This window comes from Amaranthus tricolor, chromosome 6, assembly GCF_026212465.1.
Source record: "Amaranthus tricolor cultivar Red isolate AtriRed21 chromosome 6, ASM2621246v1, whole genome shotgun sequence".
In the NCBI taxonomy this organism is placed as follows: Eukaryota; Viridiplantae; Streptophyta; class Magnoliopsida; order Caryophyllales; family Amaranthaceae; genus Amaranthus; species Amaranthus tricolor.
The window spans coordinates 19,902,538-19,918,379 of record NC_080052.1 but is presented as its reverse complement, the minus strand read 5'-3'; the positions used below and the strand labels follow the sequence as shown (position 1 = coordinate 19,918,379).

At 34.2% G+C, this 15,842-nt stretch overlaps 2 protein-coding genes across 3 annotated transcripts in view; one reads left to right on the top strand and one right to left on the bottom strand.

Moving 5' to 3' along the window:
• Window positions 1–15,842, top strand: part of LOC130814806 (oxysterol-binding protein-related protein 4B-like) — a 988,965-nt gene that overhangs the window by 70,117 nt on the left and 903,006 nt on the right. The window lies entirely within an intron of this gene.
• LOC130815658 (uncharacterized) lies at window positions 2,235–3,281 on the bottom strand. Its single transcript, XM_057682148.1, has one exon. The coding sequence runs from the start codon at window positions 3,279–3,281 to the stop codon at window positions 2,235–2,237; it is 1,047 nt and encodes a 348-aa protein (XP_057538131.1).

Below are 15,842 nucleotides of genomic sequence, written 5' to 3'. Positions count from 1 at the left end.
AGACCATAAAGAGACTTACGAAGAAGACAAACATGATCAGGACGAGTGGGATCACGAAAACCCAGAGGCTGATGCATGTAAACAGTCTCAGTCAAGTGACCATGAAGAAAAGCATTTTTAACATCTAGCTAATGAATAGACCAAGACCTGGAAAGGGCAAACTTAAAACAATGCGAATAGAAGTAGGTTTTACAACCGGACTAAAAGTTTCATCACAGTCAATGCCTTCCCTTTGAGATTTACCATCACCAACAAGACGCGCTTTATAGCGCTCAAAAGAACCATCGAACTTGGTCTTGACATGAAACACCTACAAAGACCGAATGATATTAGCATTAGGAGGACGAGGTACCAGATCCCAAGTGTGACTCTCAATTAAGGCATCAAATTCCTCTTGCATAGCTAACTTCCAGTTCGGGTCACGAAGAGCATGAAGGGGAGATTTGGGTAAGGATGAAAAAGAAACAGATAAAGCTTGGGAGTGGTATTTAGGATTGGGTTTACAAATACCATGTTTACTACGCGTAACCATGTCGGGTGATGAGGATGGAGAGTTGGTAATGGAAGAGGAAGAGGAAGAATGAGGGTGGGTTTGGACTAGGCTGCGTGAGGCAGGCCCAGTAGAGGTGGGTGGGTGAAAGGGGGAAGAGGAGGAGAAGGAATGAGTGGGCTGGAGGGTAGCTAGGCCAGAAGCAACTAGAGGCCCAATAGAGGAAAGAGGCGGGCAGGGGAGGCTGTTGGGCTCAGCGAAAGATCAGGCCCAAAGGATGGTATAGACTGGGTAGGGGAGGCTGTTGGGCTTAGAAGTGAGGCAGGACTAGTTTGGGGCAAAGGCTGGGTAGAGGAGTGTGTTTGGGCTGTTTCGAGCAAGCGAATTGGAATAATATCATCTAAAAATTGGTAGTTGCAGGGAGACGGTAAAGGAGATTGAGAAAAGGAAAAGTGGCTTCATCAAATAGAACATGTCGTGAGATAATTATTTTGCAGGATGAGGAATCATAGCACTTGTAACCTCTATGAGAAGACGGGTATCCTAAAACGACACATGGAGCGGAACGTGGGTGAAGTATGTGGATAGTAGTAGAGGGAAAGAGAGGAAAACATAAACAGCCAAAAACCCGTAGATGAGTATATGTAGGAGACTTACGATAAAGAATGTGAGTGGGAGTGAGATTGCCAAGAAGTTTAGAAGAGAGAATATTAAGGAGATAAGTAGCCGTGTTTAAGGCGTGAAGCCAAAAAGACGGAGGAAGGGAAGCATGACACAAAAGAGTACGAATTATGTTATAGATGGAGCGGATTTTGCGTTCGGATTTGCCATTTTGAGAAGGTGTGTAAGGTCAAGAAAAACGAAGAGTAATGCCCCGACTAGTACAAAATTGATGAAACATATTATTGTCAAATTCACCCCCGTTATCACATTGGAAAGATTTTATATTAAGCTCAAATTGGGTATTAACAAAAGTATTGAAATTCACAAACACATCATAAACTTGAGATTTGCGAAATAAAGGAAAAGTCCACAAAAAATTAGTATAATTATCAAGAAAAAGAACGTAATATTTATATCTTGATGGACTAGAAATAGGAGATGTCCACAAATCACTATGAACAATATCAAAAGGCTTAGAACTCATAGACATAGAATTAACAAAAGGTAATTGAATGTGTTTTCCTAAAGGACAAGAATGACAAACAAAATGAGGATCTTTATTACATTGAATTAAACGAGAAGAATACAAGGAATTTAAAACTGCATTGCCCGGATGTCCTAAACGGGAATGCCAAATACTAGATGAAAAAACAGAAAAAGCCGATGATGTGGAGGACGGAGGAGAAGCTCCATGTGTAGATGGAAAAGGATAAAGATCACCGTGCTATTAGATCTCAGAACGATGCTCCCCGTGGCCAAATCCTTCATAGAAAAGCCAAAAGGATCAAATTCAACAGAAACCATATTATCATGAGTGAATTTACGAACAAAAATAAGGTTTTTAGTAAGTTTAGGTGCATGTAAGACATTTTTTAGGGTAAGGGATTTTGGGAGGAAGGAAAAGAAATATGCCCGTGACCAAGAACTGGAATTAAATTACCATTACCGACAACAATAGCATTATTATATTGATGCTTTAAAGGAAAATAAGGAAGTAAAGTACCTCGAGATCGAGTCATGTGGGATGTGGCACCGGTATCCATATAAAATTGCTCATCCGGAGTAGACAAAGAGAGAGTGTTCATGGCATGATCGATGTCGTAGGAATATAATTTATAGAAGCACTAGTCCTAGTGTGATAACTTTGTACCGGTCGAGGACCAATAAGACCAGCAGAAGGTGCATTGCTTTGAGAAGAAGGAGCCCAAGGTGTAGTGGGAAAGGGAGCAGCAGGCTGGGCCGAATTCTGTACGGCCCAGTAAGGCCAAGAAGGGGAAGAATAAGAGGGAAAGGAGGGTTGGCCAGAAGGGGTTATGTTGGGCCGAGAATGAAAAAGAAAAATGGGCCTGGAATGTGGCTGCCAGTGGCTAGAAGAACTGGCGAAGCCAGGGTGGTTGCCACGGTGGGTCCGACCACCACGACTAGAGTGACGGAGGCCACCACGGTGGTGGGGAGGGCCGCGGTTGTTAAAATGAGCGGAATTTTCTGAGAAAGAAGCTTTGTTTGTGGTAATAAGGGCCGAATTGGAGCGCTCTTCCAATTCTAACATAGAACGAAGAGTATCAAAAGAGGGAATAGGATTCATATGTTGAACCAAAGACCGAAAAGTTTTGTATTCCAAAATCAAGCCATGAAGAACTTTGAGAGCCAATCGATTATCGGAGATGGAAGTGCCAAGATTAGTAAGAGAAGTAGCAATAGTTTCAAGTTCATTGCAATAAGATTTCACATTGGGAAAATTGGATAGAGAAATGTCATTAAATTGAGACTCAAGATGAAGAATTCGAGAGGTCTTATTATTTTGAAAATTGTTCTCAAGACGATTCCAAGCATCAAAGGCACAATCATTGGGACGAACTATGGATTGAAGGAGAGACGGACTAATAGAGCCATAAATCCATGTGCGAACAATGTCATCAAGACGTTGCCATTCAGAATCTTTAGAAACTAATGCTTTAGAGGAGTCATCGCGAAGAATTTGAGAATCCACAAGGTGAGCTCTAAAATGAAGCTTGAATAAAGTGACCCAAGTATCAAAATTGGAACCATCTTCATCAAGTTGGATAGGCACGTTTGTTTTAATGTTAGTAATCAAAGTGGCGGGATGAATTTTTCTGGGAGAGGCCATGGAGAGGGCAACAAGGAGAGGTGGCGGTAGAAATTGGTGGCGGAAAGGGTGCACACTTGGGGAGCAAGGAAGAGATAAGTGATAAGAAATGAGGGAAGCAAGAAACCTAGGCAAATGATACCATGAAAGAATAATTTGGCTTGAATGAATGATTTCTCATTAGGAATAATGGTAATATATACAATATTACAAACTATACTTTAGGAAACTAAATACTTACCTAATATTCTACACAATCATATTGATTATACAAAATATTCTAGTAATCAAAAGATATTATTCTAACAAGGAGAGTCACTAATACCGTTTATCATGGGCGGGTACCTTATAGAGCAATTGTTAGGGGGAGAAAAAACAGTTTAAATTTTACTTTTAATTTAGGTTTTTTTTTTACTTACAAATTAAAATTCTAAATGGCAATTCAATAATTTAAAATAAGGATCTACAAGTCTTCAACAAGCTATTCAAATTCAGCACGATTGAACGATTGAACCTTTGGGAAATGAAATTTTTGAAAAGGATGTCTTCAATTTGAAATGTTTTATTCTCTTTTGTTTGCTTCTTTATTGTTAAGTAAAGTTTGTTATTGCTACATTCTCAAACTAAAGAGTAATATCTTAACAAGGAAAATTAAAAAGTTTTTTTTTTTTTTGTTATCAGTCTTTAGTCAACTAATTACAACAAACTACCTTTTACATAGATTTATCTTCGCCATTTATTACTTACTATCAAATTTGTTCTCTAAATCAAAACTCGCTATATATCCCTAAGTTTACTATTTATTTATAGAACTGTAACTTGTAACTTGTAACTTGTAACTTGTAAGGGATAAATAAAATCAAGAGTAAGTTGATGGAATAAGATTAAGAGAGAAATCACTGTTGTGTTTATTAAAGCAAAGTCCATCATGTCTATGTGTCCTCTCTATAAGATTTTGAGGGGGAATGGTCTGCTAACGTGTAAAATTATATTTCATTTGTTGATGTTGTCATTTTTTTAATATTATTTTATAGAAAAATAATCGTGAATAATATAATATATTAATCTTTTTGCAATAATAATATCAACTTTTAATTGATCATGTTAGCTGCATTTTATTCATGTTTTTTTCCCATTATTTAGCTTGTTTGGATTGGGATTTTGCATAATTATGCTTGCTTTATTTGGATTTTATGCTTGGTTGGATATTTTGGTGTTTTTATGCATTTTGGATAGAGCTCATAAAAAAGAGCACAAACCAAATACATTTGGCACATAGACCGCTCACCTAAGCTCCGGAAGCAAGTACTGATGAGCTGAGTGAATTCATTCCCTTTGTTGTTGCTAGTTCTTATCATGAATTTATTCCATTTGGTTATGTTCAAATTTAATATAAGTGAGTAGTTCAATTTAGTTTAGGCTGCGCATAATCACCAAGTATATAGTGCAATTGGTTTTTTTTTTTTTACTTTTGGCTTGGGTAAGTGGTTAATGGTTTGATATGGGAGTTGATATTATCAGTATTATCTGATTCGAGCAAGAGCCGATTTTTAAATGATAAGTCATGCTTGAAAATTGAATCATCTCCATGAGAATAGGTAGATGTTTTTTTATTGGAATTACTGAATTTGTGCTTCATGTCTTGAAATGTGTATAACTATCAGAATAGATAGTTGAGCATATGTTAGAAAGTTTTTGTTGCTTTAGAAAGAACACTAGTATCTAAAATGCATTCTTCCCCATAATGCATAGTTATGCATGTGCTTAGGTTCAAGATTGGTAACAACAAGTTTGGCAGTGAGAAAGCCTAATCTTTGCTTCTTTACCTTATCTTTGTATTATTTTTATGGTTTTTAGATCATTTCATTCTTATTTATTATTATGCTTAGTTATTGCTTTTAATACTTTTAATTGCTACCTTTAGTTGTTTCTACGACTAATGACCATATTATAAGTTTTTGAACGCATTAATCAATTGAGAAATTATTATTATATTCCTCACTCCCTAAGAATTCGATCTATACTTGTCGACGTATTATGTTACACCGTGCACTTGCGGTGTTACTATTTAAAGACGCAAGTCTCGACCACATGAATAATACAAACTTAAAGAGTTTTATACATAAACTCGATCACATAAATAATACAAACTTAAAGGTTTATCCATGAATATACAAAGTTACTTTTTAAAGAGGTCATTTGGGATTTTTTTTTTAACAAAACTAATTAAATAAAAGAATCCCACTGATACCCCCCACCCCACCGTGACCCACCCAGCCCTCATCCCAACTCCCATCACAGTCCCACATTATACCAATCACCAAACCTTCAGGAGTCCCCTCGATTGCTCGCTATTAACCAATCACCCAATCGCCCAACACTTATCACCTTACAACCACGTTTCAAATCTACAACACACAACCACACACATAGAACAATCACCACTAACACAGTTGCAAACCTATCCTAAAAGCATCCCTACTCGCGCCTCCAAGAACTTTACAATCTGTTTGAAAAACGCCTAAACCCTAATCATGAACTACCACTAGATTTTGGTTTCAAACTCGAGTGAGTGAGCATTTTTTGGGTAAGGGTTGACATGGGTAAACATCCTCGTTGGGCTAAGTATCTTCTAGTGATGAATTGTTGGTTGTGGTGGAGTGGTTGTGTCGTGATGGTTAGTTAAGGTTGGTTTGTTAATGATGGATTAGGGTGACGATATATAGTTGTTTTTAGAAGTATTTGTCATGTGTGTATGCATTCGGTTTGTCACTAATTAATGAGATGATATAATTTCCATCTCTTCACGATATTTGACGTTAAATATATTTGTCACGACTCATATGCTTAAAGAAGCAAATAGAATGAGCAGATCATCTATTCAAGATATATAGACATTATCACTAAGTTTTGATAACGTTGGAGAGAAAAAAAAAAAGCAAAGGAATGGGACGGAAGGGAGGGAAGGGAAAGGAAGGAAAGGAAATAAAAAGGAAGTTACTCTTGTTTGTTTAGGAGGGATGGAAAAGAAAGGGTGACTAGAGTGTTCCTTTCAAATCTTTTTAACTTTGAAAAGATTAATACCTTAATAAAAATTATTTATCTAATCTCTCCAAATCCCCCCTTTCAAATCCCTTCCCTTTTTATTTTATTATCCAAACAAAGAATTCCTCATCCCTCCTCTTTCTTTCCCTCCATTTTCTTCCATCCAAACACAATATACTTCGTATTTCGTAGTATTCAAATAGAGTTTTTTGTCAATGATCAAGTTTAAGCCTTTCTAAAATTACAGTTTGTAATTTATTTATTTATTTTTTTTGCAAATTACAGTCACGAAAAATCAAAAGGCGATGACATTGTTGCCAACTGCCGATTTTTAGTGAACTTGAAATAAGATTATTTGTTGAAGTTCAAATTTACCGTTAACTATCCCAAATAACTTTGACCTAACTCAACCTAATAATTGTAACATAGCTCTCCATCCGCTTTTCATCTCTAGTACTCCAACTTTGTAGCTTCAACAATGGTAACTTATATCTCCTCATTCTCCCTTCACCCATCAATCTCTCTTCTCATTCACTCCATGAATATAATCCCAATATTTTCTCCTAATACGGTTTAGTGATGTACTATTATAATAAAAGTACTATTGTTATTAAAGTACACATTTGTCTCTTCAAATTTGATACATTGTAAAAATCAATGCAAATTCTTTTTTTTCATTGTATCAAAATAAAAATAAAAAAGACTAGTAAATATAGTTTTGCTATTTCCTTGATCTTGTAAAAATAGGCTGGACTTATTTTGAATGTCAACATATTAAAGGGGAGACACTAGGTGCACACACTTCATAAGTCAGTGAGATTTAACCATCACAAAACCATATGGTTATGGGAAGAAGGGCTCCAATAACTTAGAAAGTATATACACTATCTTTAATTTGTCGATGTGGGATAAACCAACCCAACACCCCCCTCACATGCGAACCCCGTCAAGTTTGCATGTGAGAATAATCAATTAGGGTAGGAACGCCATTCTTTTCGGACTTATTGTTATTTAATTTTTGATCTAACCATCGGCTCAGATACCATGTCAAGGAACTAACTCAACCAAAAGGTTAAACTAATGGTTAAGGCCCTAGGATATGTTATATACTCTAACACGACCCCTCACACAAGAACCCTTTGGGCTTGAATTGCGGATGCAGCTTAACCCCTCCTCGTACCTATGTTAGAATAGGCTGGACTTATTGTGAATGCCAACATGTTAACGAGGAGATACGAGGTGCATACTTCATATGCCAAGGAGACATATACGGTCCCAAAACCATATAACTATGGGAAGAAGAGTTCCAATAATTTATAAAGTGTGCACACCATTTTTAATATATCAATGTGGGATAGACCATTCCAACCACTAGTGGAAAAAACCTTATTTGCTGCGGTTTTTTGGCCATAATATGCTGCGGTTTTGGCCCGCAGCAAGTGATAGCAGCAAATGGCCTATTTTGATTGCTGCGGTTTAAAACCGCAGCAAAAAAAGGCTATTTGTTGCGGGCTTCTTAAAAAACCGCAGCAAATAGTGTATGACTATTTGCTGCGGTTTTTAAGAAGCCCGCAGCAAATAGCCTCTTTTTTTCTTTTTTATTTTTCGTTTAATATTATTAAATAATCAAATAATGCACAATGTAATAAACAATGATTAATCTAATGATAATCACCAATTAACACCAATAATCTCTTTGTAAACTCTCGATCATATATATAATATAATAATATGTACATATACAAATTAAAGTCCTAATAAATCAAAAGGTGCTTTTAAACTTAACACAATTACTTTTAAACTTACTCTAGTCATAAAAATAATGAATACTTGATTCCAAAATGAGTGCCACACATCTTACATGTTTGTCACACATCAAAAGCTCTCGGTTTTTGAGATTCATTCCTACATGTTTCATATAGAAAGCAGCTTGAGAAAGTGAATAGTGGATTCGAGTTGAGAATTTTTGTCCTTCGAATAAACATCGCCATGGTAAACTATCAATCTGCAAGTCCAACGAAACACAAATAATCATTAAAACTCATCCAAAAACATAATTAATTAACATCCTAGAAGTACATTAGAATACCAACTTAATCCTAAAAATAGAAAAAGATTAATACATTATCATTAATCAATCACCAAGGAAAATCCTCATTATATAGTTAAAATGAAATAGGAAATACCTTTGGAGGGCTCATTACAAGGCTAGTGAGAATCTGACCAATTATATTAAAACACAAATTAACATAAGCAACTTTAATTTCTAAGTTTGCTCCCTGATGTCAGCACTATAGTCTGTAACTTCCATGTAATCTCCTCTTTTCACACATTCTACATAATATTGTAGATGTACAATCATAAGAGTTGGGAACTTGATCATTCACAAACATCGCGTTCAATCTTAAATCTTTATAAACATAAAAATAATGGCACAAAAGCAACGAACCTTTTGAACCTGATTGAAGCTAAAAGAATTGTTCATTAGCTAAAAGATATCTTCTTGTATTTTATAAGTAATGTATATAAATCTCATTTCATTCTAAGGTTCTTTACATCTCTTCAATTTCTTAGCCGATTTTCGATAAGCAAAAGCCACTATCCTACTTTCAAATTTCTACTTCACACAGATAAAGATTGATAATTAAATTATATGATTATAATCTTACATGATGTCGTTTATAAGAACAACTACCCATTGAACCATTGATACCACATACATAAGTAATTATTCACATTCAAATATACAACTACATATATACATAAGTAAATTATTCACATTCAATCTACCCTAAAAATTCTAATTAATTAAAATTATTCACATTCAAATATTCAAGTACATACATAAGTAAATTATTCACATTCAAATATAAAATACATACCTTGGTAATAAGATTTCATAATTTTGTTTCTAAAATAAGATTATGCATGTAACCTACAATGAAAAACAATATCAAAATTAGTATAAAAAAAGACTAAACCCTTATTAAAACACAATGACTTGAAAAAGAACAATACTAGCTCTAATTTCGTGGCTTTTGAAGGAAAAGCAACAATGGTGGCCTGGGTTTAAGAACTTAAACAAAGATGGAGAAGGAAATTCATGCAATGGGTGGTTATTGAAGCAACAAATTTCAACAACACAGGAACTTGAAGAACTTAAACAAAGTTGTGGGGTTTGGAAGATGATGAACGAAATGAAGAGAAAACACAGTAGATAAGTCGTATGATTTGAAAAACTTGAAGAACTTGAAGAGATTTTTCGTTGGTTTTTGAAGAAATTTTCTGAAATTGAAGAGCTTGAAGAAGAAGACAGTCATCGTCGTGGGTTTTTGAAGAAAGTTATTTGAGGTTTTTAAGCAATTGAACGTCAAAACGCGGTTTTTATATTTCTTGAACTGACTATTTCCTGCGGGCTAGAAAAAAACCACAACAAATAAGCACTTATTTGCTGCGAGCTTAATAAAACCGCAACAAATAAGGCTTATTTGCTGTGGGCATCAGGTAGCCCGCAGCATTTGTGCTATATTTTTTTTCTTATTTTTTTGCTATTTAATGTTGCGTCTAAGGAAAACCGCAACAAATGACACGCAGCAAATGAGGTTTTTTCCACTAGTGAACAGAAATTATTATATACTCCCTCCATAACTATAAGATTTGACCTGAATGTTTTAGAAGAAATTTAGTGAAAAGATGAATTATATTGTAAAATAAGACACAAAAAACAAGTGAATGATAAAAATAAATGGTTAAGATGGAGAGATATAACAACTTTGTGAATGAAATTAAGAAAAAAAGAAAGTAAGACTATTGCCAAAAAGAGAAAGAGTTCAAAATAAGTAAAACTAAAATGACAAGGGATTCAAATAAAGAGAGTCAGAGAGAGTATAAGACGACTACTTAGTTACTTAGAATTTTTTAAATGTAATAATGAAAATCACAAAATAAAATATTTTAGAGGGAAAGAAAAAAATATATATATAATCAAAATGAGAATAAATTTATTGACAAGATTTGAAGAGAGAATCTAAACACTATCAAATATAAAAGTGTGAAATTAAAAAATTTTAGAAAAGCACTTTAGAAAAAAAAGAAATAACAATTTCAAATAAATGAGAGTATGTTGGACAAAAAACTACCAATGATCAAGTTTTTCATGATCGGGATTCTACATAGAATCAAAATTAACTGGTGGGATCGGATTGTAGGATTGGATCGTAGGATCGACGATCCTACAAATTTGCAGAATTAATAAGTTGTATCATGTCGATGTTTATTGTTTGATCATTTTCAATTTAAAAAAGCATTAAGTACCCATACATTTTCTTAAGATTTTGCTTTAATTTTAAAATACATACATATCTTACTTTTTTAATGCCGTATTTTTTCTCTATTCTTAATGAAACGAAAAAATATATAAGATATACACTACACATAATACATTCATAGCACATACACATAAGGATATAATAATAAACCATAGTAAGCAAAAATGAACAAAGATACAACAAAAAAAATTTAAATTAGTAGTATTGACCGATCCTACATATCCCACCAAAGATCCTAGCCAATCTTAACGATCTTGTCCACAATCCTAGCCGATCCCACCGACCCTGACCGATCCCACAGATCCTATGCATGATCCTGACTGATTCCAATCCTATGCACGTTTCTAGTCGTTGGCACAGATCTGGGTCGTAGGATCGTACGATCCTACGATCCAGATCACGATTTTGATAACCACGCTTGTGACTGTGAGCTGTGGGAACTGTTTCTTCTTTTAAAATTGATATACATGTCATTCTTAACCATCCCAGAAAATTAATCAAGTACATCTGTTTGTTGAGAAATGTATTAATTTATTTTCTAATTCTCATTTATATATAGTGAATTCCATAAATAAAATAAATGTTAATTAAGTACACTAAAAAGATAGGAATTAGCGACAAAATATACTTTTTCAACGCGAAATCGTTTCGACAGTAACGTTGCTAAATAAGTAGACGCTAAATTAAATTGGACTCCAGTGCGTCCTCAAAAAGGGCGATGATCCTAGCAATCGCCTTTCTCGTCGCCACCTTGTGACGGGTTCAATAATAATAAAAAAAAAATGTCAAATTTTTTATTGGTAGTGTTTGCATTTATAGCTAGCTAGTCATATTTTGGAGAGAAAACACATAAGTCGCCTGATCCGGAGTTTGGACAAAAACCATAGCGATTGGAAATAAAGGTCAAAGGACAGGTTTTCCAGGTAACACAAAGGCGCCATTCGTACCTACTGCATGCTTGCCTTCTCGTGTCAACTCTCAGTCTAAACATACTACAATAGACAACTACAACCATAACTCTAGTTAGTAGTCATATTTCTAATCATGGTGCTATTCTCTATAATAAGTTGACCTTTAGAGAGTTAAGATGAATAACATCTCTTTCGACAAGGAAAATATACATCGCCGGATCTCGATCGGATCTAGCTAGATTCAGATCTAAGCCTTGTTTTTTTATATTACTCATACCCAAATTCAGATTTAAAGGATTTGAATTTGGATCATGAACCAGACCCTTAGAGTCTAGCGGGTTTAGGGTTAAGATTTGGGTCCAAAATCATATTTTTTTTATTTTTTTTTAATGAAATATTTTCAAAAATAAATTATACTATTTTCATCTATTTGTAAAAACTTATTTAAAGATTTTCAACTAATAAGGACCTTCTAGTACTTATAATTATTGAGAAATTAAATATATGAAGCTTTCCAACATTCAAATTCTTAAAATGAAATTTTTATAAAGTCTTTCGATTTTTAAAGTATAGATACAACAAACACATTTCAAATTACATAAACCGACAAAATTTCAAATTATGTAATGTTTCAAAATATATAACAATGTTCCAAATTAACAAGGAAATACACATAATAGCTAAGATATAACTTTGAAAAAAAAATATGTAAATGATTTCTTGGGTCAAATTTGGATGGTATCTGGGTCTCAAATGTGTAGACCTGGATCTAAACCCTAAAGTCATAAACCCAGATCCGACCAGAACCCAAAGGGTCCAAAAATAGGAGAATCGAGACCTTTTAATTAGGATTGGAACAGAATTAGACCCTTAGGGTTCAAGACCCATGCCCATTCCTACTTTTGAATATATATATATATATATATATATATATATATATATATATATATATATATATATATCTATATATATATATATATATATATATATATATATATATATATATATATATATATATATATATATATATATATATATATATATATATATATATATATATATATATATATATATATATATATATATATATATTGTTCTCGAACCATTAAATAGGATAGCCCTGAGGCTAAGGGTATAATGTTGAGGTATATAAAGGTCATACAAGACATGTATGAAGGAGTCATGACTAGTATATAGTATCCTATAGAGATCATTTAGTCCTTTCTAGTAAAAGTGGGTTTCCATCTAAGATCGACCCTAAACCCATTTTTAAAAGCTACCCCCATCCTATCTAATCTAATGTCGTCTCATTTTGAATTAAGGTTGAAGCCGAAATTTTAAATTAGAGGGTTAAATAGTTGATATACTAGCAAATTATTTACTACATAAAAACTAAGTAAATTAATAAAAATTTTTAAAATTATATAGACTGAAAATAAAAAGTGTTCAAAACAAACCCGATGACCCGATATTTACCCGTTTTTGTAACCAAACCCAATTTAACTCAACTTCAAAAATGATTTACAATTATGTAAAATTCAATATGGACGTAACACCCATTTTTGAACCGACCCGAAACACCTAATTTTAAATTAACTCGATGAGCCGAATGAATACCTTCAACAAATGGAGTTGAAGCTTCTTTATAATTATCCCTTTTAAAAAACAAAGTGTTTTTGACTCTATTTTTCGCCTGGTATGTAAGTCTCCAAAAAAACACTATTAAAAATCAGATAATAAAAATATAAACACACACTAAAAAAGGATAAATGTAAAATTATAAAAGATAAAAAAATATGACATTATAATATAAATTTATTAATTTATCAAAAAAAAAACTGTTTACCTTAGGATATAATCCCTTAACTTTAATTGTTACAAATGTATTTTTCCGACGATTGAACTATACTAATTTGTGTTATATTTTTGCACAATCTAAACTATATGTCATGTACTAGTAATGAGATCAAAGTTAAAAATTCAAAGGATCCCATTTTCAGCCTACCCCTGCATATACGTGCTTAATGTTACCTGCATGCAACCTCATCACGTAATGACGTAATTATACTTGTTTCCATCATAATTCATACTCCTATATTTTGGCTTCACTACTAATGAATGTGCTTTGTTTAATTCTATGTGTTGTTGAGAATGGTGGTGTTAAAGAAAGTACCAATAATCTTAATGATGACGTTAACTTTAAACAAAAAATCGAACATGCTTTGTCTTGTACTTTAGAGAGGGTTGATAAAGATGTGTCGAATATGGGTGGTTTAAGGTTTGGAACGGTTGATGAGAGTTGTTTGATCAAAGCAACAAGAAGAGAAACAGACTGTGAGCAGCTCGACCAGGCGCTCGATCGAGCTATGTCTGGCTCGACCGGTCGAGCGGTGTTGGCTCGGTCGAGCAAGGTGTGCAGAACAAGTCAGTAGCTTCTCTGGAAGCTCGCTCGACCGAGCGAGATAGTGGCTCGGGTCGAGCGGAAGTCCAGCAGACTACATTGGAATCTGTTTTTGGTCGGAATTTGTAGTGTCTATGCAATAATGTGGTGCATTACTCTATTGTTTATTGTAATGTTTATTGTCATAGTTAATTAGGATGTTAATTGAGATGTTATATGTATGTTTATGGCGATTTATGAGGGAATACTAAGAGTTGTGAATATCTTGGCTATAAATAGGATTCATCACTCATAGTAACATTCACCACAAACACACATATTGTTGAGTGGGCTATTGCATTGTTAGAATCTTGAGAGTGTTCTTACTTTGCTTTAGTATTTGTGATCTTGAGAGATTGTTCTCAAGATAAGGGTGGTTTATTATACTTGTAATTGTTGAGTTCATTATAATAAACTGTATTTGAGGGGGAGGTATTCAAGATACCTCATAAACACTTGTGTTCATTTTTGCATTATATTTTCATTTGTTTTTCTTTGTTAAACCTCTTTGAGGCTTGCGCTTTTAGGTGGAAAGCAAAGTATGCCAGGATGGAGCAAAACCGGTAACGGTGGTGGGAAAGAACATGCAAAAAGGAGAGCCACACATGTAATATTGATTGTCATATGAGCTCCGCAAGATTCTATATGTTTTATTTTTTGCGACATAAAATTTAGTGATATTTTAAAAAATGTAACAAATTTATATTTTTAGTGTAATAATTATTAATATTTTTAAGTTTCACTATAAAGTGATTTAGTGACACTTTGTTGGGTCTTTAGTAACATATGTAATTGTTACAATAATCTATAAGAGCATTTATGAGAAACGTCATTAGATTCTATGTCGCGAAAAACTTTAGTATTGTGATACCCTAGATTGAGCTTTAAAAAGGATTGATAAACTACTCATATCAACAAGGTGCATCTTCTTTTCAAGGGAATCCATTTGCTAAGAACTCCACAAGCTTTCCAGGGTGCACGAATGAAGCCAAAGTGCGCTGAAAAGACTTGTGTTAGTCTGTGGGTCCAGTCTACAGTCTCCATGGGTAGTCACTGGCAGTTCATCAGGCAGGGGTGTTACAAGTATGATTCTTTATTATGCTGCTAAAGAGTCTAATAAATGTCACTAACACTACAAATAAGTATTGAAATAGCGATGGGAAAAAAGTGAGGGGAAGGTTTTGGTTGCCAGTGGCGACGGCAAGGCGAGGGACAGCTTGGTCGCCAGATGGAAAAAGGTAGTTGGCGACGGGCACGTTGGTCGCCATTTAGTCGCCAGGCGCAGTATTTTTTTTTTGGTTTTTATTTTAATCTTTTGCGAACGTTGGCGACGGGCACTGTAGTTGTCATTTCGTCGCCCGCCGTAGTAATTTTTTTATTTTATTTTATTGTTTTTTCAAAGTAGGCGACGGCTACGTTAGTAGCCCTTTGGTCGCCAATACTAGTACTTTTTTTGTTTTTTATTTTAATCTGTGGCGACGAGTTATTTGGTAGCCAGCTCGTCGCCATTGTTCGTCCGTATTTTTTGAATTTGAATTTGAAAAATGGCGATGGGTTTGTAATCGCCGTGTTGTCGCTATATTTTGTATAAATAAGACGCATAATTGTTGTGTGATAGTGCAAATTTTAATAACTGCAAGCGCACGGTTGACGTGTAGCTGTGGGTCGAACACAATGAGGCTGTTTAATGATTACAAGACACGGGTAAACAAAAGATATGGGTTGAGAACTAATACTATAACGCAAAAAAACTAATGCAAAAACAGAAACGATATGGAGATAACGATGATATGACAAACTCTAGAGCGTCAGGCGTCACCTAATTCTAACATGGGAGTCGATCACTCTCATGATTGTA

Coding starts and splice junctions, on each gene's coding strand:
- LOC130815658 (XM_057682148.1), bottom strand. CDS start 3,281: ATGGCCTCTCCCAGAAAAATTCATCCCGCCACTTTGATTACTAACATT.